This window comes from Oreochromis niloticus, linkage group LG11 (genome assembly GCF_001858045.2).
Source record: "Oreochromis niloticus isolate F11D_XX linkage group LG11, O_niloticus_UMD_NMBU, whole genome shotgun sequence".
Taxonomy (NCBI): domain Eukaryota; kingdom Metazoa; phylum Chordata; class Actinopteri; order Cichliformes; family Cichlidae; genus Oreochromis; species Oreochromis niloticus.
The window spans coordinates 31,116,588-31,144,193 of NC_031976.2; the positions used below are offsets into that span (position 1 = coordinate 31,116,588).

Here is a 27,606-nt window from a genome sequence, read left to right on the forward strand (position 1 = left end):
TCTCCGTCTACCCCCTCCACTCACTTTAACGTTTTGAAGTCCCTCTTATGTGACTGAACGCAAAAAGTTAGCATTGATTTTTGCTATGTTAGAGCTCACCAGAGTGCAATGTGGATGGATCTCGAGCATCTCGGGGTGACAAACTGTGTTTATCATTCAGTCCGTTGGCCAGCTGAATTTAGACTCTGCAGCCTCCTTTAAGCTGCTCGTTCAGACATACCATGACCAAAGCAGCTATTCACCTATGGATGGCTGAAAAAATAAAAACACAGAGGGCCTTTGTGTTTGAGCAGGAGCAGGACAAGGCTAGGGCACGTGGTGAGAGGATACACTTGATTTGGAGTCAGTTACCAGCTCACGCCTATCATAATGGACAATGGGGCAAGGGCAAGTGTCTCCCTCTCCTAAGCTTTCCTCTCTCCCTCACCCTGTCTCTTGGCGTGCTTCCCCCAGGAGACACGAGCCGGGGGCTGGGCGCTCTGATGGCCAAGCGTGACATTTAAACCCCTGCCCTGCGGTAGCTTTAGGGGGGCTTTGTGGAGAAGATGGGGGGCCACAGAGAGGTCCATCTGAGCACAGTGAAAGAAAAAAGGGGGTACGGGCAGAGGCTCACCCTACAAACCCCCTATTACTCAATGCACACAAACTACTCACCCCCCACCTCTATGCTTCACCCTGCAGAAATCCTCAGTATGTCAGTACGGTGGGGGCCCCATTGTGCACGGGTCTTCCACTGAAGAAAAGGACCCTTTGGTGATAAACAATTCAGCTGTCCACTCTGATCACAATGGGGGCACATCCCATTGCTTTGAGCATCTGTTTCGAGTAGGTACTGGTCCCCTCGCTGCTCAGCAGCGCTGACCATACAAACACGGTGTGCAACTAAATCCCTGAATCTGCTGGCCCACTACCACCTGCTCTCAGCCTCCCCTCCTTTTATTATTCCTTATTTGGATCAATACTGTTGACTCCACTGCAGTATCTCTCAAAAGACAAGTTGAATAGCCTTGTGCTGGCTGTTCAGTAGGATCGCATGCTTTTTAAATTGCCTACAGTGTGGCAGCAAAACTGCATGAGCTGATTAAGGCGTGCATGAGAGAGAAGATGCTTTTCTGCCAAGACACAGGGCACAGAGTTATCTATGTAGGCCTCATTCGTACAGCACAGTCCATGGCTACTTATCACCCCCTTGTGGACATTCAGCATACATCATTCTTGCTTTTAAATTTGTCCACTGTTTTTATGGTGAGACTATTGGTCTATATGGTTACCTGGTTATATGTATGTAAACTTTTTCAATGTTGTTACATACTACCATTTATCAGATTAAATTATTATTGGATGACCCTTTCCACCGCACTGTACCTGTAATGTTTATCTTATTTGTGGCAGAAGGGCAGTGTTTACCCAGCAACGCTACCCTTCTGCCACAAATAAGGAAAACAGGAAAAGAACATCTCCTCCTTTTAGTGAATCACCTCAAACTGTGGGAGAATGAACATGAAAGTCACAGTAAACATGTGCAACACTAATACATTTTTAAATTAAGGCTGTTGGTTTTTTTTTTTTTACATCTTGTAAAGTTGTTTTGAGTATTTGCTTATTTATATCTATTTGTAACACTTTAAAATCAAAGTGATCTGCATTTTTAATTGTTTCAGTTTCTTTTATTTGTTTTAATGTCTTTTTATCTTACATTTTATAAAATTGCTTTGCTTTAGCAGAATGCACGTGAGTATCTACTTATTATGCAGAATGAATTATTTCAATAATATATATTAAGATACATTTTTAATCATATTAACCAATAAAACTGTCTGGAAAGTCCTGTTTGCAACTCTCTTTCAAATTTGGAAATTCAAAGTTCAAAATTTTCTAGGAAAATCGGTGAAAGGCAGTAAAATAAGGCAAAGGAAAAATACTGTGAAGTAATAGTAATAGTATTAATAGTAATATTAAATTATAGTGATCAAGAATACATTGAGATATGATTCACTGTTTTTTTATGTGGTTTTCCAGAAGATACGTGAATGACATGTTTTCTGGATTTCATCCAATATCTCTGCCAACTATCTGATTCCAAGGGGTTAACTGTGAGCAGGGCACTCTGCTGGGGAAGCGCTAATCAGCTCGGAAACATTTGCTGCCCTTCTGGTAAGGTCAAAAGGGTCACGGTCCCTGGGCTGGATGTCCACTCCATCCTGTGCTCCTCCCCCATTGCTGTAAAGCCCAGCCTCCCCTTGGGGCCTATAGGCCCTGCAGGCACAATCACCGCAACGCCACTATAGGCTCACAGAAGCTGGCTTTAATCTATATGGAGCTCTGGGATGGACTGCGGCTGTCTGTCCGTCAGCCTGTCAGTGTGTCTTGCCTTGACCGTACATAAGCAGCCCTGGACCTGAGCTATCGACTTAGACAATCCGAACCCACATTTGTGATTGGTTTGCAGAGCCGTCCGGTGGGCCTCTCCTGCTGTTTGACCAGGTGATTGATCTGTTAACACTGGCCACTGGACGTGTGTCTCTGAATTTAATTTCAGAATTCATTTCTGTGGGACGTGTGTGTACAGAAATGATGTAGAGTCCCAGGATCAAATGAAGGATTGATGGTTTCATCTAATATCTAAGTAAAAATGCAATTTAGATTTCTTTTCCACCCTTTATCATTAGATATTTGGAACGTGCCTAACAGGAACACTGACCAACCCTTAAAGCATGGCCTTATATCATTCTTACAATTTTAACAAAAATGTGAACAGTGTCTGCATCTCTAAGCATTAAAGTCTTGAATCACCGGAGGTTAACCCCTTTGAGTGCCACACAAGATAATTTCTCAATATTTTTATTTGTCAGGCCATTTTATTTTCCAGGCCTTGAGGCATTTTTTCTTTGTAACAATATCTCTGCTATAGCTGAGATACTGTTTATCAACAATACATGAAAACACCTGTAAAGAAGCCTTTGTTGTCAAGGCATTTCATCACTTATCAACAGCAAGAGAATCTCCTGCTGTTAAAATAATAAAAATGCTGAAAAAGGCACTAAAGTCAGGCTGAGAGGTTAGGTAACCCTGATTCATTTCACAGCTCATAAAGAGCACCAACGCATCGGTGAGTGGGTATCGTCCACCATGGATTTCCCAGTCCATTCTGCTTTATGCTTCTCTGTTTTCAGAAATACCCATAAAACACAAAGACTACGAAATAAATGTGACGAGCAAGACAATGCCTGAGTTAGGAAGTGAGGGCTGATTTGATGGAGTCTCTCTTTCTCCACTCTGGCCTGCTGCAGACGTGGGGAGAGGGGGCAGGCTGCTTGGATATGCATCACAAAGGCTTCCTGCAGTATTGATCTGCAGTGGGTTAAGGCAGTCTATCAGCAAATGTCCCTCTCTCTGGGAAAAACAATAGATTAAAAACACACAGCTTGCAGGGCGGGAGGCTGCTGATGGGCCCTTATCTGGGCCCAAAGGTCACTGTGTACAGATATAATCCACTTTCACTTAACAGCTTCATTTAAGGCACCTCGCATGCAAATGGTGGCATTTCAGGGTCTATTCAAAGACTGAGGTTTTGTTTTTCCAAGAGGCAGGCAGGGTTTTTTTTAAACATTTTTTCAGAGACGGGTTGAAAGTGTTCAGTGCTTTAGTGGTTGAGTACATCATCTTTTTCCAAATCAAGAAATGACCACAGCGTTTTTATGACACCTAATAATGAAAAATGTATAATTTGAAAAAATTAAAATGCCCTTCTTTATTCATAAGATACTGACACAGCAGGTAGTGCTGCATATTTCATTTTTTCCCATGACTGAACTGGAGATCTGTCACTCCAGTGGAAAATGTATAAACCCTTACACTATGGAGCAAATAGTTAGAAATACAGCAAAAATATCTATGTGTAAAAACTCGTTTTTATCATTTACAGCCAAATTTGTAGTACCTTCTCCTCCTTTCCACTAACAAGTTGAAAACACAGGTTACACTTTGATGCACTCTTTCTATTTAATTAAAGTTTGCAAACTGATTTATACATAGGTCATATATAATGGTTACAATAAAACAAACAACCATTAAAAAGTAACAAACACTGTTTTGCTCATAGGTATTCCAACATTACTGATGAACAGCATTTAACAATGTATTTCAGATCAAACCTAACCATCGGATAGTAATTGCACAACCTCAAAATGTTTCTGAAACATTGTCAAAATAAGTCAGTAATACATTCTAAAAATCAAACTGTGGAACTTGTCATCAAAATCGAATTTCAAAAAAGAAAAAACATCACTGCTGCATTAACAGTAGGCTGTGATGTCAGTAGCGTTCTTTAGGCTCGCTAAACTTACGTTTCTTCTTAGGCAAGTCGGTGGACGGCGTTTCCTGACTGGTGGGAAACTGAGAAGCCTGAAAACAGCAGAAGAAACATGCATTTGACATTTAGTAAAGCACGGCTTTATGTGTCTACTGACAGGCACCATCCCACTCTGAGAAACCAAAGCGACCAGTGTTGACTCATCTGTGTAACAAACAGGGTTCCTACGCATTTTCCACTTCGAAATTAATCCTAAATCTGCAGAACACATCTTGGTTATGCACGAATTTTGCAGTATTATCACCCAAATCAAATCATGTTTTTACGAACCGAGTGATAGGTCATGTGAGGACATGTTTCCACCCACATTTACATTTCTTTTGACAACAGGTCATTGTTTTGGATAAACTACCAAATTATTTTCATTTATTTAACTGCAGTCTGTTTGTTGCCCATGCATGCTTAGGTTTGTCTCCTGCTGACAAACGCAGAGAAACACACTTTCCTTTTCCAACCTTGCAAAATCTACAAAAGTCTGTATAATAAAAAGAGTTTTCATTATTACAGAATCCCAGATGATGTTAGCAATGCTATTTAAGCAGCTACATGATCATTTTCATGCCTGATTTTGCTTTCAAAGAGCCTATCTGAAGACCATTACATCCTAAATGAGTAGAGATGACCTTATTGGGTCCATATCTATTATATATATCCAAAGACGTGCCTGATTAAGACATCAGGGTTACATGATAATATAGAAATTGCTGCCTTAAGAAAGGCAACAAGTCTTCCACTGTTCAAAATGTTACAAACTCTGGAGAGCTTCATAGGTACAATTTCAATTTCTGCACAGTTACAAAGTGTTTTAGTGTGGAGGGGGTTGTCAAGCTGTAATAGAGTGAGGCGAGGACCTGTAGCTATTAGGTTTTAAATGTTAGACTGACCATAGTTGGCTTGATGATCCTTCCACTCCTGGTCCTTTTCGTCCCCAACTCCATATAACAGGTCTTCTTCACCAGAGTGTCCATCTGACAGAGGAGAGATGATCCTTAAAGCCAGTGATCATTAAGTACACTTGAGGCACTGGGTTTGGAACAGATTAGAGGTCCTTAACTTTTTAGTATTCTCATTTAGAGCTCTGGAAGACAAAGTTAAACCCCCACATTTCTGGATAATAACACTGTTTTTTGTAAATAGTGCAGACTTAAGGCTTTAACTCAAGGATTCACAAAAATAATACATTAACTGTTTCATTTCTTTTATTGAGTATAATAAATGGTTTCCTTAACTTGTATCTCTTTGGACCTCATAGTGAGAGTTTCGATGAACAGCTACAAGATCAACATTTGGAATCAAATCCAGATCTTTATTTTTTTTTTTTTTTATCCGTCATGGAAAAATTAGGGGATAAGCCTTACCTTGCCATAAACCTGCACATCAGTTAACCAATCAATATTACAAAACAGTTCTTGAAACACTTTCTCAGTTTCAGCTCCCAAAAAATGCTATAATATCAAAATTTAGAATGCCCAAATACAAAATTTTATAATTTCTCCTTTAACTTCTCAAAAGAGCAATTGCTCTCTTATTTTTTCTTTGGTTTGGCTTTTATATTTTGAGTCGATGCGACAAACAACAACAAAGCAACAAGCCACAGGCATATGTAACAGATGTAGTGCATTTTAATGGTCAAGTCGTCATATATTTTTAAATGTCACCGGCTCACAATGTGTTGAGCATCATCAGTGAGTCACACATACCTCTGTGACTTCCTCACAAGTATTGATCTCCTCATGACAGCTCACCCGCACCTCTAGAATTCATAAAACACAAATACCCTAAGATTTTTTTTAGTTCAGCTTGAGTTATTATTATCATATTTAGATTACTAACAGAGTCTAGCAATAATATTAATTCTACATCTTTCAGTTTATTAACTGAGACATCCTGAAAATAAGTTTAACAAAATAAGATGGGAGACTTTCAGTTATTGCTTTGTTTTAGACTGTTTTACGTTTACAGATTTTTACCAGTGTTCTCCAGGACTGTGTTCTCCTTTTGAGCCTCCTCCACACATTTAGGGTCTTCACTCTATGGGGTTACAACAGCTTATCTGAACATCACGACTGGAAAATGTCAAAACTTACCACAATGACAAAATTCTGACACTGACTCACTTTATTTTGCATCATTTAGGTACTTCCCACTTCGTATGTTAGTAGTGAAGCTATTCAGTGAATTGGACAATGATCTCAAGTACATACTTTATTCTAACATAAAATGAATATGTAGAGCACACTTTCGAGAAAAAAAGCAGGAAAATTTGTAAAATCTAAAAATGACAATGAGTTATACACATCATGTTGATTTACCAGGGTTATGTAAATAAAACACATTTAGCAATGCTTTTTTTGGCCATTGTAAAGATTATTGTGTCTAAAATGATAATTTGCTATCACACAAGATAAATAAAACTGTAAATAACATAAATCACTTAATGGGTTAAAAAAAACAACTATTTGTCCACTGACCTGGGTGATGGCATCCTCTTCATCTATCTTCAAGACCCACTTTTCCTCCACCTGAATAATTAAAGAATGTGCCTAAATGAGCTCTCAATTTTAGCTAATGTAAAAAAGCTGCACATTTAACATAAACCTCATGAAAAAGAAAGACAAAAATCTTTATATGTGCTTTAATGTCTTTTATCACTTGCTATCCCTTTATCTTACAGTTCTCTCAATTAACCTGCTCTAGCCTGTGTCTTTCTGTGGCCATGTCAAACTTTAAGGTATGGTAGGGGCTGACCACCTCCCCCATGGTCAGTTTGACAGGTTCCTGTTCAAACTCCATAGTGTCACAGTCAGCCTCCCTAAAGCCGGGTGGTTGGTATGCCTGAGGAGTAACTGGAAAATAGAAAAGCAAACACAGAGTGAAGCAACAGTGAAAGGGAAAATCAGCAGTTTTTTGAAATACGCAGACCAGCCTGTTTTGAACCACTGACCATGCCACAGTCAAAGTCAGGGCAGGCAGTTCCTCCAAGTCACACTGTTATTGCCCATATGAGTGTTACACTCTCCCTGCGGAACAATGAAGTTTCTGGATGGAGCACTCTCCAGCACCCCATCCAGTGACTCCAAGAGGGAGTCACTCTCAACTGCTGTCTGGGGCATGGGCTGGGTTTCTCCCTGTGTGATTGTGTGATCAGATACTTTTAGCATTAGCTGAATAGATATATCTAATGTGTGAGTATATGTAGAAACTTAGAAAAAGGTTATTGAACTGTTGTTAATATGTTAATATTCACTTGGACACTAGGAAAATATGCAAATCGTAACACCACACTGTAAGATAAAATTTTTGTTTGCTGTTTTTCCTGCGTATGAATCATATAAACCCAGACCCTCATCTCTTTTTGTCTACTTTTCAAAAACAGAAAAGCACATCGCCATTGTTGGATAACTTCCAAAAAAGATCAAAGCTGGGGCATGTATGAGACATCAAGCAGCGCCACTTAAAACACTGGATTTAAGAGTCTTTATGTTGATTGGTATAATAAAATAATAAAAAAATAATAATAAAACGTTCAAAGCCTTAAAAAATGTGGGTTCTATATAATTAATGCTGCAGAAATCATTACTTTTGATGTGAGTGTTACCATCGTCATAGTAAGCCAGCTTCATGTTGAGGTAGACATTTTCTGGCAGAGGGCCCAGGTACTGCATCACAGTGTAGAGCTTCCTCACCAGCAGGATGATGGCTTTCCTGGTGTTTCCACATGACATTGATGAGACTTTGATGTTGTTGTTGCTGATCAAGAAAGTCAAGCAAGAAGAAAAATGAGCATAAAAGGGCCTGCTACTTCAGCTGCTTTGCCAGACAATCATTACATTGGCAGGTAAAGTGTATATAGTTTCTTGGGGTGGTCTAACATAAGCCAGTCACTCTGAAGTCACATTTCACAGATGATGCAGTTGGAGAGATGTGAGAGCTCCACCCTTTAATTCAGTTGTAGACCAGTGTTGATACAATGATAAAGTAATTACTCTTTCAATGGTTCGATTTATTGACACAATAACAGACATACCACCTTGGGTTTAAGTTTTACTCATATATAAAACTCTTTAAGCTCCTCACTTTTCTCCAACTTTCAAGCAACTTGTGGCCCGAAGAAAGAGAGGCAAATTCAAAGATTGACTAGGTAACAATTAAAACAGAAACTCAAGTTACTTTCTCATACGTGAGTGTAATCTGTAAGCATAAACACACCCCACCTTTCAAAATCCATGTGTGCCCCTGCTGCAGAGTACTGGATCCTAAAGTGGTAAAACTCGGTCACTTTCTGAAAAAGACGACATGCCAGATGTTATAGGTAATCACTATGGAGACAGTAAACGGAAAATGGACCACTTCTTATATATCACTTTTCTACTCTACTCAAAGTGCCTCATTCACCCAATAATACAAGAACTTTTTTTCTACAACCAATTTCTTTCCATCTAACGGTCACACACATTCATACCCCAATGAACACATGGGAGAGCAACCTTGGGTTCAGTATCTTGCCCATAGATACTTAGGCATGCAGGGTGTAGACTGGAGCAACCTTTAAATTGTTAAACAGTGAATATTGCAAAAAGATAACCTGATATTTACCTGTGGGTTCTCTGGGTCGGTATAAATCTAAAAAATAAGGCCAAATGGACAAACATCAGTACCGCATAGAATATAAGACTAAATGATCTAAAACATTACAGCTCTTCCGACATTTAGTTGCTCATGTGTTAGATACACTCACTTTTCCAGGCTGACCCTAACTAGTTTTAATACAAAGATTCATTATTCAAGAACACACATTCAAGGTCAAATATTAGCAAAATACTCACAGATATAATGACTGTCCGAAGCTGGTGAGGAAGAAAAAACAACATTTTGACTGCATTAGTTGTTCTGATACAAAAAAAAAGTGCAAATTACAATTTAATTTTTTTTTAAATCTCCCCTAACTCAACTATGTGTACATTACAAATCTTCTGACTGATAAAGGTCAAATGTGACTTACGTATTTCTTCTCGATGGCATCAAAACATCCTTGCATCCTGGTGAAAATTAAAAACAATTATGATCCATAGAAAAAATAATAATTAAAATTTTAAAGCACAAAAAAATGAAACAAGAACGAGGAGCCACTGAAATTATTTCTTGATGAACAAAGTGACATTAATTTAATATGTAATGTAAATTTTTAAAAAAAAATTAAAAAAAACAAATGTCTTCAACAACCTGTCTCTTATTTACACTGTTAGACTGTTGAAACTGTTGAGTGTAACATAACAATATACTTCTCATCTCATTTTCGATGACCCTTAGAGCTAGAACGTTTTATTTATGAAGCATAATTGTCTATTGCACTAATTTGATTATATTTGTTCACTGCGTGTAAATATCTTCTTGATGAAAACAGATCAAGAATATCATTTCAACATCACCAAGTTCAATCAAGTTCAATTTGTTACCAACCACAAAAGACATGATGGTCTTTTTTTACCTTGTAGGTCTGTTTGTCTACCTATGGTAAAACATAGTTCTGGTGACACCTACTAAAATGAGAACTATCATAAAGTACCTCTGTAGGGGTTTGTCTATGAACAGATTTTGTCAAAGGGATAACACTGGAAGACAAAATCAAAACTGGTACATCAAAATGGAGCAGTTGATATGACTCCACAAGATGGTGTCTATTTGGCTTTAGTGACCCTAATGAACAGCTCTGGTTAGCAAATGTCAAGCTGCTGTAATTTACCACTGAAGAATCTGAGTGGCACCAGGACAGCTGTGCTCCTCTCTGAGAATCATCACTTGCTGATCTAAAAAGAAAAAATAGAATGTGTGAATGTTCTGTGGAACTGTCTCCAGGTAAAGTGAACTTGAAAGCTAATGTGATGTACAGTCAAATTAGATTCATATGCAATCTAACCTTCCACATATTTTCTCCCGTAGGCTTTCCCCGGGAAAATGCCCCTGAGGTATGTGATGCCAGACACTGCAATGGCCAGAAGCTTCTTCATAACAACCAATGACTGCTGCTCCGAGACAATCTGATTAGGAAACAGCTGAGTGCTCTGTATGAGTGAAACAAATTAATCAGACTCAGCACTGCTTAGTCATGACAGTTAACACAATTATTAGAAATCCTGCAATCCAACAGCTGCGTTTCAGCTACAGCACCTTATTTAATACATACACAAACAGAATTTTATGGACCTCTATATTAGTGTCACAATTTGTTTCTGTGTAAGTCTCCTGATATTTGGAAAAAAAAAGCACGTTTGTTATTTCACCCAAGATGCAACTTAAATAGTTACTTATGAAACATGCATGACAAACAATACTTTTATCACAAACCAAGTGACTCTACTGTCAGTGTATCTCATATCTCAGCACAGTGTGCCGTGTGTTCTTACAAAGAAATCTTAGAAAACTGGACAAGTGATGGACAAAGGTGGCAAGCCTTAAAAACTATCTACAGCAGTTTTATTGGCTTTCACTATCTGTACCATGTCCTTAAAAAGTCTTAAGTCTCATCAGAAATAGTCTCACTGGAACAGTGGCTTTTAAGAAGCCATTCTTACGGACTGAAACAGCAAGAAAAGGCTGAGGTATGCCACATTACAAAAGAATTGGACTGAAGATTAGAGATAACAGTTCAAATGAAATAATGAATCAAAATATGAAAATTTTGTTGCAAATCAACATTAATATGTACAGAGGTCAGGAGAGAGGTACAGCACTGAGTGCCTACAGCCATCTGTAAAACACAGTGGAGGCTCTGTTATGGATTGGGGTCAGTGATGCTGGACAGCTTGTCAAAAGTGTAATTATGAATGCAAAAAAAAGTAACATTAGATTTGATCCACCATGCAGTAGCAGCTGGAGAGCAGCTGATTGACAACAGCTTCATTTTTCAGCATAACAATAATCCCAAACACTGCCACTGCAGTAAAACCATACATGAATGAATCACTTCTTGAAGGACATTCAAAGCTCTGCTTTGGATGTTGACTTCCTTTTGTTCCATTCCCGCTAAAGGTGATTCCACATTACTTCAATAATGTTGAAGCCTTGGCTTTGGCACTAACAGTGATCCATTGTTAATACAATAACTACTTTTTACAAAACTAAAAACTACCGTTGGAAAAAAAAGAAAAAGAAAACCTGTTACAGAACTTTAAGAGTGTGTATAGTATAACGCTATTGTCTATAAAACTGCCTGCTAGCTAAGCAACTTAGTGTTTGCAGGATCACATCACAATAAAATCATATGAGTAATGTATTTTACCTGTGATGTTCTCACTTGTTGTACACACGCCATACCTTTGGTGTAAAATAAACACAAAATAAAAAAATGCAAAGCGCAGAGAGAAAATTTGAGGACAGATAGGAGTCTACTCAGAAAACTGTACTTACTGTAAATCGCAACTAGCTAGCCGACCTTGTAGTTTCTAGCTGATGTAGCCCTCTACTTAACTTGTCTCTAGCACACTACTTTGACCTGCCGCGAAGTTATTCTATAGATTATGCTCTTGTAATTGCATGGGAACAATAACCAGAACCACACAGTACAGTCGTTCTGGGGAACTAGGAAATAAAAGCTAACCTTTTGGTGTTAGCTATTATAAAAGTTCCCGCTAATTCTTTAACGGGCAGCAACAGGTTCACCAGCAGGGAGCCAATCACAGAGTAGGGAGGTAAAACTAAAAACAAAGAGGGCTTCAGAGCCTATTGTCTAAAGTTTTTTGTTTTGTTTTTTTATTGTTATAATTGTTATTTGATATGTCAAACGTTAACCAACTGAAAACTAACGTTGTACCCAAAATATGTTTTGTCCGGGTGATTTGTGTTGATGCAGCGCGGCCCCCGCATCGCCTCCGTCTTCACTTTGTATTTTCATTGGCCAACCGGTTGTCAATCACAGCCGGGACACATTCAACGTAATCCTATTGGCTTCGTGTGGGCTATTACTCCACTTCTATTGGTTACTGTATTTGTTAGTTACAAGGAAAACGCCGGCCCTAACGGTGATGTCATATGTCGTTACGCCATTTTTGTTGGAGAGCAGTCGTGTTCAGAAAAGCAGGATTAGATCCAGTACAGGTACACAAAACGGTACCTTGAATAATCATCTCTTTGAGTTGGTCCAGCAACCGACGAGACACCTGCTTGTCCTCCACACTCACAAAATGTCGTCAGAAAACCTGGACTCGGACACTCAGGTGGACTACGAGGACGAAAAACAGGTGGGTTTCTGCCTGCTATCTTGATGTTGTTAGCTAACCACAGAGCATGCTAACTAAGCAGTGGCTAGCATCAGTTAGCATAAGTGTTTGCAGTAATCTTAGCGCTGCACCAATGCACCGGGAAAGACCTAGAAGAGGAGTACAGCCGATATGAGCTGCTCTGTAAAATGGAAGTGCTTTAGTTGTAGCTGCCATAGCATACGAAGCACCTTGCTTGTGTGTCACTTTGTTTTGTCCCTTGCTTGGTGTCATTGGCTGGCGAGTCCACAGCAGCTCAGGCCTCATTGGTCTGTACCCGAGGGGGGGTTTACACACTAAATGTGTGGCCTGCAGTCTCCAGATAAAGGCATGACTGGGTGATTTCACTCAGTGCACACTGAGTAAGTAAAGATAACTGCGCTAAAGTCGAATAGAAAAGTGTCTGTTCTGAATGGCTAGCAGTTTCTGGATTCCTGGTGGTCTTGCACTGACTGTGACAACCAGCTGCAGTGCTTCCGCATTTCCATACTATGCCATAAGCACAGCAGCGATGCCATGTAGTCCATTATTAGGGTCGAGGGTTTGCCAAACATTCTTATGTCAGTATGTGTTAGATTAGTGTTGACACTCCTTAAGTTTGTTTACACTGTACCAGCAGTGGAGCAGAAATAACAAGATAAACACCCGTAGTGGATGCTAACATTAATGTCAGTATCTATTATTTTTACAAGAAAGATGTTCAGTCCTAACACTATAAAGCAAAGGTTATAATGTAAAGTCTAGTTTTCTCATTTTAAGTACTTTTAACTTTGTTTTTATTATTCACACATATAAATTGCGTTAATCAATACGAGAAAAATAATGAAAAGTGGAAACTAAACGTTGCCCAGCCTTTACAAGGTAGGAAGTAAAAAATTCAGATTTCTGTTTATAACTGTGCATTACTGTATGTTCATGCCCTACTAATCATAAAGTTGAAGGGAATAGAAATTGTTTGTACTGCAGTGACAGACGTTGCTTTATGACTGTTGACATTGTCATAACTCAGTTTGACTCATGAGTTTTTGTTACTGAAATTCTGTGTGAATTAAGCTGATGCCACAAAAGGAAATATTGTTTTAATATTTTGTCTCTTCGTATGGCGACACAGCCTGTGCATTTAAGCTTTTCCAGTAGTTTAAGCAAACCTTATGAACAGGACTTTTAACCCTGTCTGTTGCTTTAAGTGAACAAGAAAAGACAGTCCTTCCTGAGGGGAATATTTACAGTCATACACATGCCAGTTCCACTGTGCACACAAAGACTGTGTTGGAATCTGCAGTTTCCCTGCATCAAAACCAAATATAGTACCTCATAAATTTATCTTCATGGACCCAAGTGAATCAGCACACTCTGTGCAACACCTCCTCCACCCCCACCCCCACCCCCCACCCCCAAGGGAATCTGTTCATCGGCTTCTGTGTCCTGGGTCACATTTTATCCCTGCTCCAGCAAGCTTTATAGGCTGAGTGCCCTATCTTGTCTCTATAGTGGAAGTAGGTCTACGCTGTGCAGCTCACTTCAGGTGTGTTTACAAGGAGTGTCTAAATGCCCTTTGGAGTTTGACCGTTATAGTCTTGCACTAGCCTGTTTTCTGAAATAGTTTTAACATGGAGTCAAGCGCTTGACTCCTGCTGTGTGCACAGGGTGGTGCCCCAGATTAGTAGCTTCAGTTTCTACCTGTCGGGTACTTGAATGGCAATGTCTGACTAGTTTTACTAGTATTCGGCAGAGGCATCAGCACAAGCCCTTCCATTGTTTCAGAATTCCCACTGTAGGCTTCAGCAATCTAAGCCTAGTATTGTTTGGACCGCCCGGTCACGTTGTAGTTTCTTGACCCAATTTTTCAGATTTTCTCATAATAAATAGTAGTTACTACTACATAACATAGTAGTTACTATTACCAGAAACACAGTTGAGCATAAGATCACAATAGGATATAGCAATTAATAGCATAGATTTTGTGTCTTGTTTAAAAAAATGGAAAGTTGCAGAATTCAGTTACTATGAATAATGGACTCTGTTGCAGAGTTTAGTTTTATAGTAATTTTGAGATTTCAGCTTTATACATTCTAGTTTTATTTTTAATATATGCATAAACAATATTTTGGTCACAAGAGCTTTAGCAACACAACTTTCCAATAGAGCTTTAGTTGTTTGTTACTATCATAAGCTTCTAAAATCATTCAGCATTCGCTCTTAAGGTCCCTGGTCGTACCAAGTTTCCTCTCAGGCATTATGGTGTTATGAGAGACTGTAAGAGGAGGACAGTCATGCTGTGACTCATGCTATCATGGAGTATATAAAGTTTCCACCAGTCACTGTCATGCTTTTGAATCCCTTTCACAGCAGTACTTTTAGTTTGGTGTTTTTAATGTACTGGTCCTGTGCTCCACAGTAAACTTGTAGTCTTTGTGGAAAAAGTTGTAGAATTGCAGGGTGGCCAGAAGTGAGTGGCTATCACATGACCAGCTGTTCTAGTTGTGAACTTTTCTGAAGCTGCGTCCACTGACATTTTAAAGGATCCCTGTTTTTCTGCAAAACAAGAGGCTTAAACCTTTTTTTTGTCTCTACAGGACTCTCAAGAGAAAAATGCAAACCCAGTTAAGGCAGAAGAGGCGAAGCTGAAGGCCAAATATCCTGGTCTGGGCCAGAGGCCCGGTGGGTCAGACTTCCTGATGAAGAGACTACAAAAAGGAGTGAGTTACTATAGTTTGCCAATGATGCGATCAGAGACAGCAGCAGCCGCAACAGCAGTGGAAAAACAGGGCTGTGCGTTAATGAGAGCTTCCCAGAAAACAAGTCATTAAACACCTGCACCCCATGTAAAATTGAAAAAGGATAGCTGTTGTTTTGGTATGGTCAAGCTGCTGTTACTATTATTGAACAACGAACAATTTGAATGTAATTGCAGTGAACATATCTTTAATTTTTAATAAAGATATCAGTGATCTAAAAACCTAACTGATAAAGTTTATGCTCACCTTAGAAACCAAAGAATCAAGGCTCTACCTAGAACCACCATTGAGTTGTTGATTCATCAGTGCTACAAGGGTAAATTAATTGAAACGAAGAGAAAAATAATTTCTCCATCCTCAGACTAGAATACAAAGCTGCTAGATTGATAGCACGTGCAGTACAGCTTGTGTGACAGAGTAACTTGAATTTGTATTTTGAACTGCAGAACAGAGCACCCAAAGGAAACTTTAACTCCAATCTCATTTTTCCCAGATTTAAAATTTTATGTCTCTCTCCACCTACACATGCTCTATATGCTACAGAGATCTTCCACCTCTAGAGGTTGTTGAAAGTCATTCTGGGAAACATGCTAAATCACTGGGTAGGAGTAGGAGTAGCCAAGACATTCAGAGGGAAAAGCGTTTTATCATAAGATAATAAACACTATCAGAGACTGAGGAGGTAATCTCATACTTAAAATTTTTAAATGTTGAAACATAAGCATGTGATTTGATTAAAGAGAATAGCATTACCCCTGTGGTATCTTCTCTGATGTGTGAGCACTGTCGACATATTTGTTATTGTGCTGGTTCTAGTTCTCTTTAGCTGTTAAACTGAGCACTGTTAAATTTATAGTAAGTAACAATATTATAGAAGGAAATGCAAAGCATGCTTTATAATGATTACAGCTTATATGGGGACTCTATCCTCATTTTATAAAAGGCAGTTTGGAAGGAGGTAGAAGATGATGAGGCTGAGTCTTAAAGCTACATTCAGTTAGCATTGTTCCAAATTTTATTAGGCACAAACAAAACCTGTTTTTAAAGCTGTTCGGGTTTATGGGTATGATTGTGGTGTTCAGCATTAAAAAAATATGTTGGTTAAACTCAGGCTGCTAAAGATGAGTATGAATTTTCCTCCATCTGGAATACATTTGGAACGTTTTCTATAGCACTAGTGCAATCAGCAATAACTCTTTCAGTGTACAAATATGTAAGCACTGTTCTCAGTATTTAGCATTTCGCTAAACTTTGTAGCACCTCTGCTCTCTCTTTTCACACAGCAAAAGTACTTTGATTCGGGTGACTACAACATGGCCAAGGCCAAGATGAAGAACAAGCAGCTTCCTGTGGCGGGGCCTGACAAGAATCTGGTAACTGGTGACCACATCCCCACGCCACAGGATCTACCCCAGAGGAAGTCCTCCTTGGTCACCAGCAAGCTAGCTGGCTAGCCTTCATCATTCAAGAAGCACCCTCCCCCCTTCCCCCCCGGGATTCCCAGCAAGCATCCCTCCTCCACTTCACCTGTGTTCCCAATATGTCCATCCACTCCCCTCTCTTCCTTTTACATCCCCAGGCACCACTGGCTTTAACATATCGGGCAGAGTTGTATAAGTTAAAACTCCATTTGCTTATATGTGGGTGGGGCGGGATGGGAGGGACGGAGGTTTAGGCGGCCCACAAGGTCACAGCCTTCTCTGCCTTCCCACAACGCACAGCTCTGCCCCCTCTGTGCACTCTGCGCTACCGCCTCCCTTATATCTTGGTTTTCAGTGTTCCAAGATGCATTACAGTAGGTGTGTGTGTCATCGGGCAGGGGTTGGATGGGATGAGTTAATGCACTTTGTATTCTGTATAGTATTTTTTTTTTCTTTTTTGCATCCTGAATGACACCAAAATAATGTGTGTACGGGAGTTAGGAACCATGATCACAATGTGTTCTTTGAGCTTCATCTTCCCTTTCTATGCTGGTAGCTAGCTTCAGCGGGAGGGTTTGGAAGATGTTTGTGAATAATTGCTTGCTTACCAAATCTGTGAGGGGCAGCTTAAGGGATACTTGGCATTCACTAACACCCTATTGGGAAATGAGTGGAAGTTTCCTTGCATCTCACCCTTTCAGTCACTTCAGTCAAATATAATCTGACGACAACTGCTGCAGCTCATCCAGGCAGGGATTTGAAACACTTTTTTTCTCTGTCTGTGTGCTTCTGTTGCTTTTATTTCCTACCCCTTTTACTCCTGTTTCTCTCAGTTAAAAAAAAAAATCATGGCTGCATGTTTGTAATATGTAACAAAAAAAAAAAAGAAAATTAACATGCTTTTGTAACAGGAGTGGAGCAGCTGCTTAGTAAGTGATCAAAACAAACACCTAAAGTCCTGAAATGTCCACAGTCACACTTCCTTACTTGCTTTGCTTTATGCTATTCTGACAATCCATGTACACACGCTCCTGTTTGCTGCCCAGGGTGGGAGCCAGTTGAGTATATCCTGGTATTATTTTTAAAGGCTGGGAACCCTGCCAGCCTATGAGCTCAGCCTTTGTTTGGTTGCTGTTGAGATGCATCAAGATATGTGCTAACTATGAGCCTAAAAGATTTGTTGGGGGGGAAGCACCCTGCATAGTGTATATGCTTCTGTAAATAATACTCAAACAAGCACGTAACTCGTGATAAGCTTAGCGCTTTAAGGACTGAACCGGCTAGCATGCCTGAGACAAATGGTAGTGCTAAATCAACTCAGTTGGGATTACACCCTAGGATTTCTGGCTTGGATATTCTTTGCTTTAACAACTGAGCCAAATTCCACATTGCAAGCCCAGAGGCTGTGGATACACTTGTCTTTTCAATGTGACTGTTACTATCCAATCATCCTGCTTACATTGCAATGTGATGAGGCAGCTTTGAGCCCACACTGATCTGGCTAAAGATGTAAGGAGTGATGTGGCTTCCACATATCTTTCTGGCTATTTTTGAAGCACTGATGCAAACACTTCTAAAGGTTTTGTATCCAGCCACAAAAGTCTCATTGAGATGACAAAAAGTACCCAGAGTCGTTGCAGTCATACTTGTGTCTTTCAAGGCCATATGTAAAGTAAAATTTTTTAGTATTTAAGGGTTGACTATGAAAAAGACTAATTCTGACAGTGATTTCTAATTTCATGTAAGAGAATGTTTTAATACTTAAGAATGAAAAGTATGTCATAGTGGTTCCCTTAACAGCTGACCTTCTTTCATTGCAGTTCACATAGTGAAACACTAACCTTAGTAAAAAAGTTCAACTACTTCACTAAAATCTCAGCTGGACTATTGCCCTACATTACTACCAGCACGTCATAGAAGTTTATTCTCTCCAAAACTCACACTACTCATATGGATGTTTGATCTCAGGGGTGTTAGAGGGTAAACGGCAGGCAACCTGATAAGTGCAGCTCTAAAACGCATCACCACAGGCTTAAAGTGGAACAGGGCATATCTGCAGGAGCACCAACACTTGACAAAGCAGAGAGAGATTTTATAACACATGGTGAGGGGTAATCCCACCTGTTATCGTGGTTCAACTTCTGAAACAGGTCAATGGAACGATCGCTAAATCTCTAGACTTTGAATGCGCGCCCTTCGCACATTCAAGAACCTGAACTGGATGCCGGCACTCACTGAGAATCAGTGTAAATTACTGCTTCAGGGAACCTTCACAAACGCACACTCCACCACATAGGCTAGGTAACAGGGTGCATGCACCGTCACGTTCTCGACCTCACTTATTTTTCAATGAGACTTTAAAATGTGTCAAAGTTGCAGTGGGTGAAAGAGGACTGACTTGTGCATATATGCTTGTTGTTGTGTTGGTGTATGAATGCACTGCTTTTCTCTGTTCCAGCTGTTGTAAATAGACTTAAACAGGAAATTATTTTTGTTGTTTCCCACTTGCTTTCCACTCTTTCATAGCCCAAGCTATTTCTGATTCAATGGTTCCTCTCTCCTTTCTGTTTAACACTACTTCTGCTGTATCTTATTGTATCGCAGAGGCTATGTGAATCTGTATCAAATGGAAATATGTGTAAATGCTGCTGATTCAGTCAATGACAAATCTAAGAGAGCATACCCTGTATAGAACATCTGTCCTCTTGATTCTGCCAGTCTGACTCTTTAAGCATCTCACTTTAAGAGTCATAAAGCTCCTGTGGCAAAAACTGGTTACATGTTAACTATGTTAAACTTCAACTTAAGTGCAGATTCCAAAAAAATGTATGTATAAATGCATTGTTGGTTTGGAACAAATGTGTGGTCTAGCCAGATCTTAAAATTCTAAACTGCTTTGTCACTTTGATAAGAACAGACTATTATGTTGTGTTTAAAAAGCCTACATTCTTTCTGCTTCAAGAAGTAAGCCTGGCTTAAATAAAGAAAAGGTGAATATGCTGTGATGTTATGAAACAACAGTGGAGAGATGTTCTTGAATGCCACTTGATGTTTGGCTTTGCACGGAGCAGTGCAACAAGAGGAAATAGCTGGGTATGTTTCAAACCCAACACACAGGGTGTCTCTTGTTCAGCTATGATAAATATGTGCCAGAATGTATAAAATAATTAACAGGCTGTGTGCTCTGAAGTACTTTTGTGCTGCTTTTACCTTATCTGTTTTCTTGTTTTGCAAGTAATATTTTTTTCTTGTGTTCTCTTAATGCATAATTAGTATATTTCATCCTGGCCCAAGACTGCAGGGAAATCAGATGCACCCTTGCTTCCAAGAAAAAAAGGGTTTACATGATAAACAGGATGACTGGAGAATACAGGAATGATTTTAAGACTTCAGAAGTACAAGGGTACTTGGAATGTTTAAGTTGTGTGGAAGTAGGTGAGAGGATTTTTGTCAGTATTTGAAATAAACTTTTACATTAATAAGGTGCTTTTGTGGGGTTTTGTTTTATGAGTTCAGTTGTTCATCCTTGTTACATGTTAAACAGATGAATTAGCTGCTGATTAAATCATAAGATTTCTTGCATGGTCAACAGAGGAAATCTCGAGGTGAGGCGTAAAACCCGGAATGTTCTGGGTCTTAAAAAAACAGAAGTAGAAGGAAGAAGCATTCTCAGACACACAAACGCATAGGAGGCGCAAGCTTTCATTTACCACTAGGGGGAGGCATAATCATGTAGGTGTGAGAGAAGAGCCAGGATGGAAAATTCTAGGTATTTCTGTTATACCAGCATATAACATGAAAGGTGATGAAAGCTACTAATTAGAATATATTTTGACATTGGCAAAGCAAAGACAGTTCTTTAACTTAAGGAAATGTGTCAACATTGGCATTCTGTCATAGATTAAATGTACTTCTGTTTATGTGAGGATAGGGTTTGTGGTAAATCAATGGCACGTCATGGAGCTCGGAGATTTAAGATGATGGTTTCCTATACTCCTCTAGTGGAAGATTAGTGTTGGAGTGATATCAAAGGACTGTAATGGTGTCACTTCCTACCTAAGTGAAAGTCCCTCTACAGTGCAACACATCTGTCAGAAGATAATCCAATACACTATAATTTTAACATTATATTTTAACCATAACATCTTAAACTACTTTATTATGATTAGTTAAATGAAATTATGTTTTGCTTTGAGTTTAAAATATTTTACTTTGCTTTATCATTATTATTATTTTTGTTGTTATGTTGCCAAGTGTAGGAAAATAATTTCCCAAATCTGGAATAAATGGAGTATCTTATTTTACAACGTGTGTTGAAAAAACAAACAAACAAACAACAACAAGAACAACAAAAAATGAATTCTACAACATTTCCCAAAATAAAGGTTAAAAGTATATTAGTCAACTGTTCTGTCAGGTAATAATGAGGCCATAACAAGAGAGTTTTAATTATAACCTCTGTGCGTGTTCTCAGTTGTATTGTTATTATAATTTTTTGAATTAATTTTGGGAGTGTTTATGACAGTGCCTATTATACATCTTCATACCTTCGTTTTTAATGTAATGAAAGAACTCAACAGTAACTCACTGATAAATCTTTGCACTAATTTGTTTTTCTGAAATGATGTGTTTATTATTAATATTTTCTTAATGAAAACCATAATTCCTGTTATTTTCTCTTGCTTTTTTTAAACACGGTTTAAACTGGAAATTTACGCCTACGTCAGACGTGCGTCAGAGGGAGTATAACATAAAACGCTTCTGACCGAACTCAATCCTTCTCAGTGCGTTACTTCCGCTCAAGAGAAAATGCCAGAGATTAAGCGTTAGGCAAGAAGTTAGCTTTTTGTCTAATATAGGCTAACGCCGATTTTCTTCTCGAAGTATTTTTCGCGTAACTGTTTGGTGTTAGTTTGAAGTTAACAAGATGACCAACTTTTTGATGTCGAAAAGGAACCAGTGTACCTTCATAGACTATCTTCTTCCTCAAAATGGAGTCCTGGAGGGACCAATGCACTATGGATCGGGGAAATCCTCTCCGCAGAATGCCACAGGCTCCTCTAAAGACTCTAGCAACGGGATTGTGTCTAATGGTACCCCCAAACGGCCGAACAACCTCGGGGTAACCTCAACAAACGGGTATACAACAAAAGCTATCCGGGACCGGGAGGAAGACGGTTCGTTGCCGAGCACCCCGGAGTATCATTTGGACGGTGAATCCGACGAGGAGCTGGAGAGAGAAACGAAACTCCTTATTCACAGTTTTTTGGGTGATTTTACTGGACTTTCTCAGCCTCAACGAAAGGAAACCAAAGCACTAAAAACGATGAAAAGAGTTGTTGCGGACGTATTAGAAAAGCACAGATACGCTTACAACGGTAAGTTGAAATCAGTCTGCGGATTTTGCACAAAGACATTTAGGAGCATTTGTCTGCTTTACTCATAGGCTGCCTTTGAACTGTTTCAAGTCACCACAACAAGCTAGTAATTTTTAAACCGAGACCAAACTGCTAATATACTAAAATATAATTTATACATTTCACTAAACTTCGACTTCGAATAAGTGACTTCGTTTTTTTTGATCTAGTGTTATTTTCTTTTCGCAGGAATGATTAATAAACTGTCATTGGATGAAAGACACGAGGATATGTCATTTGTCGGTGCTGTAGCGAAGAGCCTCTTTGCAGACCACACGACCAACTGGGGTCGTATTGTCAGCTTTGTGGCCTTCGGAGCAGTGGTGTCTCAGCACCTGAAGGAAAAGGGCAGAGACAACTGCGTGGCGCTAGTGAGCCAAGAGGTTTCTGCATACCTGCTGTCTGAACAGCGAGACTGGATTGTCAAAAACAATGCATGGGTGAGTAATGACTCCTTTGAATGACAAGATTAGAAAAAAAAAGAGTTCCTGGTTGCATAACTTCCTTTTATTGTCCCAGAAAGTATTTTGTGCCCAGTGAACATATTGTGCCTCTTTCTTACCACATCTTACTTAATTCTTTCCAGGATGGCTTTGTGGAGTTCTTTCGAGTAGCAGACCCTGAGTCCACGGTCAGGAACACACTCATGGCCTTTGCTGGATTTGCTGGTATTGGGGCAACACTGGCCCTGTTGATCAGGTGAATTTGTTGGACACTGAGCGACCTCCTTTTTTTTTTTTTTTTCTCTTCTTCTTCTTCTTCCCCATTGGACACCTTTTCAGACCCGGGAGGTGGAATGGACAAAAGGAAAAATGTTTCAAATTACATTATTTAATTCACAGAGATCTATTTTTGCTAAAAGATGCCATAATAAAAAGGAAAAAGACATTTTTTTTCCTTTTTTGCTAGTCTTTTTTTAATGATTGTTTACTCACTATATTTTGTTGTATAATAATGTTTTGGTGGCAGTGGTTTGTAAGAATGACCCAGATCAAAATAGGAAGCGAAACCTGCATGATTCCAGTTTCCAAAGTCCATTCAGATCTTCTACAATCTTTTGAGGATATCTGAAGTCAAGAGAGTGCTGGAGGAGGTGGATTTGCATGAGTTTGGCAGTACTTCCTGATTATGGAAATGCTGGAACTGCACTAGGAGACAAGACCAACAACATGGACTTTTGACTGTAAAAGGATTCTGGAAATTTTGAGTCTGTTGAAAAGATGAACAAGGACTAAGAACAGTTGGGGGGGAGGGAGGCTATGTGCTTGACACAAAGCAGTCTATGATCCAGCTGTAAGCTACAACCCTGTACAGATCAATTAAAGATATTTAATTTACATAGTTTTGCCTTTTCACACTCTTTGCTTAAAAAGGAAATTCGCAAAAGCAGGAAGCTGGTTATATCTACGCTCGTTAGTTCCAATGCTGCTTATTTAGGCTCGTGCAGTAAAGTTAACACCTACACATTTGTTAGCCTTTATACAGTCACACCACAACCCAAATGCAGAGCAATGGCTGCCATTTCCTAGAAATTTGAGACTGCTGCAGCAGCACCTTCATCACACTAAGTGCTCAGCTGCATCCGCACTTCTAGGTGCATCTGTAGCACGTTATCTGCAAAGAGCTGGTGCACAATAACTGAATTCAACAAGCAGATTGTGAAACGAGGGTAAAGGAGTTCATAACATCCTGAAATTACATAACATTGTCTACTTCCTGTGTTTTTAGCTACCTAGAGACTTGTGACTTATCACGTATGGCACATTTGATTGGGTCTCTGCATTTTTAATGTCAGGGTATATTTTTCATGCGTTGATGCAGTTTATTCCAGTTTGTCTTTTAACTGCACACATCTTTAAAGTCTTTGCCATCCAGAAGGTTGCTAAAGTACACTTGACTTCTATGTTCTGCTGCTGTTTTGTTGATCTCAATCCTTGGCAATGATGTGTGGCTTCACCCATGTTTGTTCAGATCCTCCTGTTGTCTTGGGTTACAGGACAAACACTCACTCAGGTCTCAGGAAGAAATGGAGAGTGTCTCGCCATGGTGATGATCCACAGCAGGCCTCCCCTAATCTTCTCCTGTGGCTAATGTTATCTACCACCCAGGTTACCCCTGTAGTTAACTGTGAAGAACACACTGGTAGACAATAGGGAATTAAGGCTGAGGCAATTTCATAGAGGAGTTTGCACAATACCCGAATGGACTGGGCATGCAGAAAAGAAGGCTCTGCAGTGTGAAGCACACAATATTTAAACAACCTTGAGACTGGTAACTAGGAAGAATAATACTGTGTGTGTGTTTTAATTTCTCCTTCTGAAGGACTAAAGCTGTATTTTCCATCCGTAAGAAGTGAAAGAGCAAAAGTTGTGTGCACAAAAAGAGGGAAGCACATTATCACTACATATTGGCAAACCAATTCTGAAAATGCCAGTAATTTAGACAAATGTAAAAACAAAGATTGTGTATTGAACTGAAAATGAAACAGTTGCTGAAATGGGTGTTTTGCTTGCAAATTTCAAAGTCATTGTGGTTTATACACTGGGATAGGTGGTCAGTTGCAGCAGGGGAAGCTGTGACAGTCTCACAATACACCTTTTTTTTGTTTCTTTTTTCTTAAACCTTTTTATTTTCCAGCTGCATTAGTTATGTTCAGATGCAATAGTGAAGCTGTAAACTGAAAAAGCTCACTCCAACACATCAGCTTGCATTCCTTTCGTGGGATAGTTTGAGGAGTGGTTTAGAAACCTTTGTCTGCACATACCATCACAGAAACTACCCACGCAGAGAGATAAAATGGTTGGGCCTAATCTGTCTTTACTCAGACTGCAGAACTTTTGGATATTAGTCAATGTACCCCCCTTTGACATTTAAAACTAGTGATTTTGGTCTGCAGCTCATTAGGTTTTTGTTTTATAGTGCCTCTGATAAGGCAGTCTGCCTTAACTCCCATCAGAGATATTCAAAAGTAAACTTCACAAAACAGTTTTGGTTTCAAGTCCAACCCATTTCAGTTGCTCAAGTATTTCTTTTGCAATTTTGAAACATGAGCCTGAGGACCTGCCAAAGACGGTATTGGTTAAGTTGCTCTACTTCCTCATAGCAACAGCCCGCCCCTTGGTTTTAAAATAAGCTGTGTTTCTGAGAAGTCAGCTGACGCAGAAGTTAATCTTTAACGACGCTGCACGCTGTAGAATTCTGAGAACTCTGACCCTGAGATACAAAGATAGGCCTAGTTTTCGCAGTTTGCATTAACACTGCGTAAAAGGGGAGCAGAATTTGTTAGATTAAAAAGTTCAGTGCTTGCATGCCCTACTAGCCAGAGACAGAACAAGAGTTCAGAGCTGCTTCACTGGCACAGAATTAGAGGCTTGCACTGTTTACTTTAAGGTTTGAGAGGAAACTTTAATTAAACCTTTGACTAAGTCTGTGCTTGACTTGAAGAGAACATGTTTAAATAACTGTGCAAAGTATCTGCTGAAGGCTCCCTTTTAATGGCAGGAGTTCCTTTGAGCTAAACAAGTCTAAATATATCTCAGGACACTGATGTAAATAAAAATATAGATGGCCTGTATTTAGTGCTAGATCAAATCCTAGTTTCTACACTACATTTTGCAGACATTAAAGCTAAACATTCACTCTGTTACTTTTGGTGGCTGGGGCCCGTTCACGGCCTTTATCTCTGCTGACACTAGTGTCCAACGCTTCTTTGGAATCTGCACTTATAACTGGTTTGCCCAGAAGAGAAACGCCTGTTGAGTGCCATTACCATTTATGCAAAAAGCAGAAATGTGCATGCACATTCTCTCTGATAAAAGCAGCTACAAACCTTTCCTTGTATTAACTCACACAAGCCTTTCATTCATGCGCAGTTACTTATAAATGGATGTCAGCAGTCTGTTGTTTATTTCATTTATTTTTTTTACAGAAGAAAAGAGTACAAATATGATCATTGTGCAAGAAACCTGCCATGAAAATATTTAAACCACTTTGTGTAATATAGTCCACATTGCAACTCAGTGCTACTTAGAAGACACTGCAAAACTTTAAAGAAAAATTTCAGTTCTATAGATTTACAGACAAATTTATGAACAACTTTACTCATATGACTGTTCATTAGCGATTGTTTTGCACCACAATGGTTCCATGATACTGGACTTCACTACATCATACTATTGTTTTTCTTCCTTTTACGATAAGATGGTTGACTTCAGTTCACCTTACACCCAGTGGATACCTGCCACCTCGAGTGTCAGAAAGTAGAAACCTGGCTGCAGTCTTTTTTATGTGGTATTGTTAGAGGAGATACTATATGGCAGTTGCAACAACAACAAAAAAAAAGAACTTGAAGGATATATCAGAATCTGTGAAAGCCCCTGCCTGTGGCTAATATCTCAGTCTTCCTAGGTATTCCTGAATGCACCATTGTAAAGCTCAGCTTAAGTAATCGGCTGATTCGGTGTACCTGGTCTGGAAACCAGAATAAAGCCACTCCAGTTCAGAAGTCAGACCTACTCATTCGGACTTCCCATTTGGCATCTCTTCATCCATTGTTGCTTTTTGTTAATTAAGCATTCAAATATAAATAAGCCATCTACTGCTGTGTCAGATTGCCATATTGTTTGTCTTTGGGTTTTCAGCTTTAAAATTCTATATACTCCTGTCTCATCATACTTGTGTGTTCTGTGGTAGGAACTGTTCATAGATATGAGTGTCTTGCTCCCATGCATTTCCAAAGCCTTTGTTAGCATTGTTGTTGGAAGCTGCTATTTCAGGATGTAGATAAGAAAACAATGTCTTTAAATAGAAGTTTTTTAAATAATAATTACAGACCAGAGGTTGTGTGGTTTGCATTCGTCAATGGCTCAGCCTAAACCTTTGAACATTAATCTCTTCTTGGTGAGGTGTTACTTATCTCAGATCAAATTGGATCCACTGGGTGACGTGTCATGTTCCTTCCCGAGTGGAGTCATCTCTCCTCCTGAAACTTCATTCTTTGACTTGACTGATGACCATAGTGCAGTATTTATTGGCTTATCCATGTTGGCAGTTATGACATACAGGCTGGACTCGTCAGTTTTTACTATTCTACTCCAGTCCTCAGTTTTCTTCTGACACCCTGTACGTTTAAACTGTGTTCATACCTTTTTCTTTTTAAAAAAAACAAAAACGCACTTCTTATAGTAGTCTTATTGATGGCATTCCTTTAACTTTGTACAGTTTATATTGTTTGGCAGACTAGATTACTTCGGGATCAGTTTTGGTTCTCTGCCTAGGTTCTCTGTAATTTTGATATAGGCATCTAGTTTGTGATGTTATAAATAGCTAAGGCTTACCACTGTCTAGTACGCAAAGATATGCAAATTACAGGAAAATGATGCATTTGTTTCCAAATTAAGTTGC

General features: G+C 39.2%; 3 protein-coding genes across 5 annotated transcripts; 2 read left to right on the forward strand and 1 right to left on the reverse strand.

The window, feature by feature from the left end:
- Positions 1-3,988: 3,988 nt before the first annotated feature.
- On the reverse strand, positions 3,989-12,310 carry hormad1 (HORMA domain containing 1). Of its 3 annotated transcripts, none has more exons than XM_005455156.4 (15): positions 12,183-12,310; positions 11,652-11,686; positions 10,290-10,434; positions 10,116-10,179; positions 9,375-9,411; positions 9,199-9,219; positions 8,969-8,995; positions 8,587-8,654; positions 7,953-8,122; positions 7,061-7,218; positions 6,844-6,894; positions 6,343-6,403; positions 6,073-6,125; positions 5,257-5,340; positions 3,989-4,404 (listed from the first exon to the last, which is right to left on the reverse strand). In XM_005455156.4, the coding sequence occupies exons 2-15, from the start codon at positions 11,682-11,684 to the stop codon at positions 4,315-4,317; spliced, it is 1,062 nt and encodes a 353-aa protein (XP_005455213.1). In that variant the 5' UTR covers positions 11,685-11,686; positions 12,183-12,310; the 3' UTR covers positions 3,989-4,314. The 3 variants fall into 3 exon arrangements, with proteins under 3 accessions (XP_005455213.1, XP_003450351.1, XP_005455212.1); XM_003450303.4 differs by having other exon boundaries at positions 7,971-8,122; positions 11,780-12,199; XM_005455155.3 differs by having other exon boundaries at positions 11,780-12,199.
- A 73-nt stretch (positions 12,311-12,383) lies between these two features.
- On the forward strand, positions 12,384-20,268 carry ensab (endosulfine alpha b). Its single transcript, XM_003450270.5, has 3 exons — positions 12,384-12,609; positions 15,204-15,326; positions 16,649-20,268. The coding sequence occupies exons 1-3, from the start codon at positions 12,394-12,396 to the stop codon at positions 16,817-16,819; spliced, it is 510 nt and encodes a 169-aa protein (XP_003450318.2). The 5' UTR covers positions 12,384-12,393; the 3' UTR covers positions 16,820-20,268.
- A 1,287-nt stretch (positions 20,269-21,555) lies between these two features.
- Positions 21,556-23,544, forward strand: mcl1b (MCL1 apoptosis regulator, BCL2 family member b). Its single transcript, XM_003450269.5, has 3 exons — positions 21,556-22,164; positions 22,393-22,643; positions 22,790-23,544. Exons 1-3 carry the CDS (start codon positions 21,714-21,716, stop codon positions 22,904-22,906), a joined length of 819 nt encoding a protein of 272 aa, XP_003450317.1. The 5' UTR covers positions 21,556-21,713; the 3' UTR covers positions 22,907-23,544.
- Positions 23,545-27,606: the final 4,062 nt, after the last annotated feature.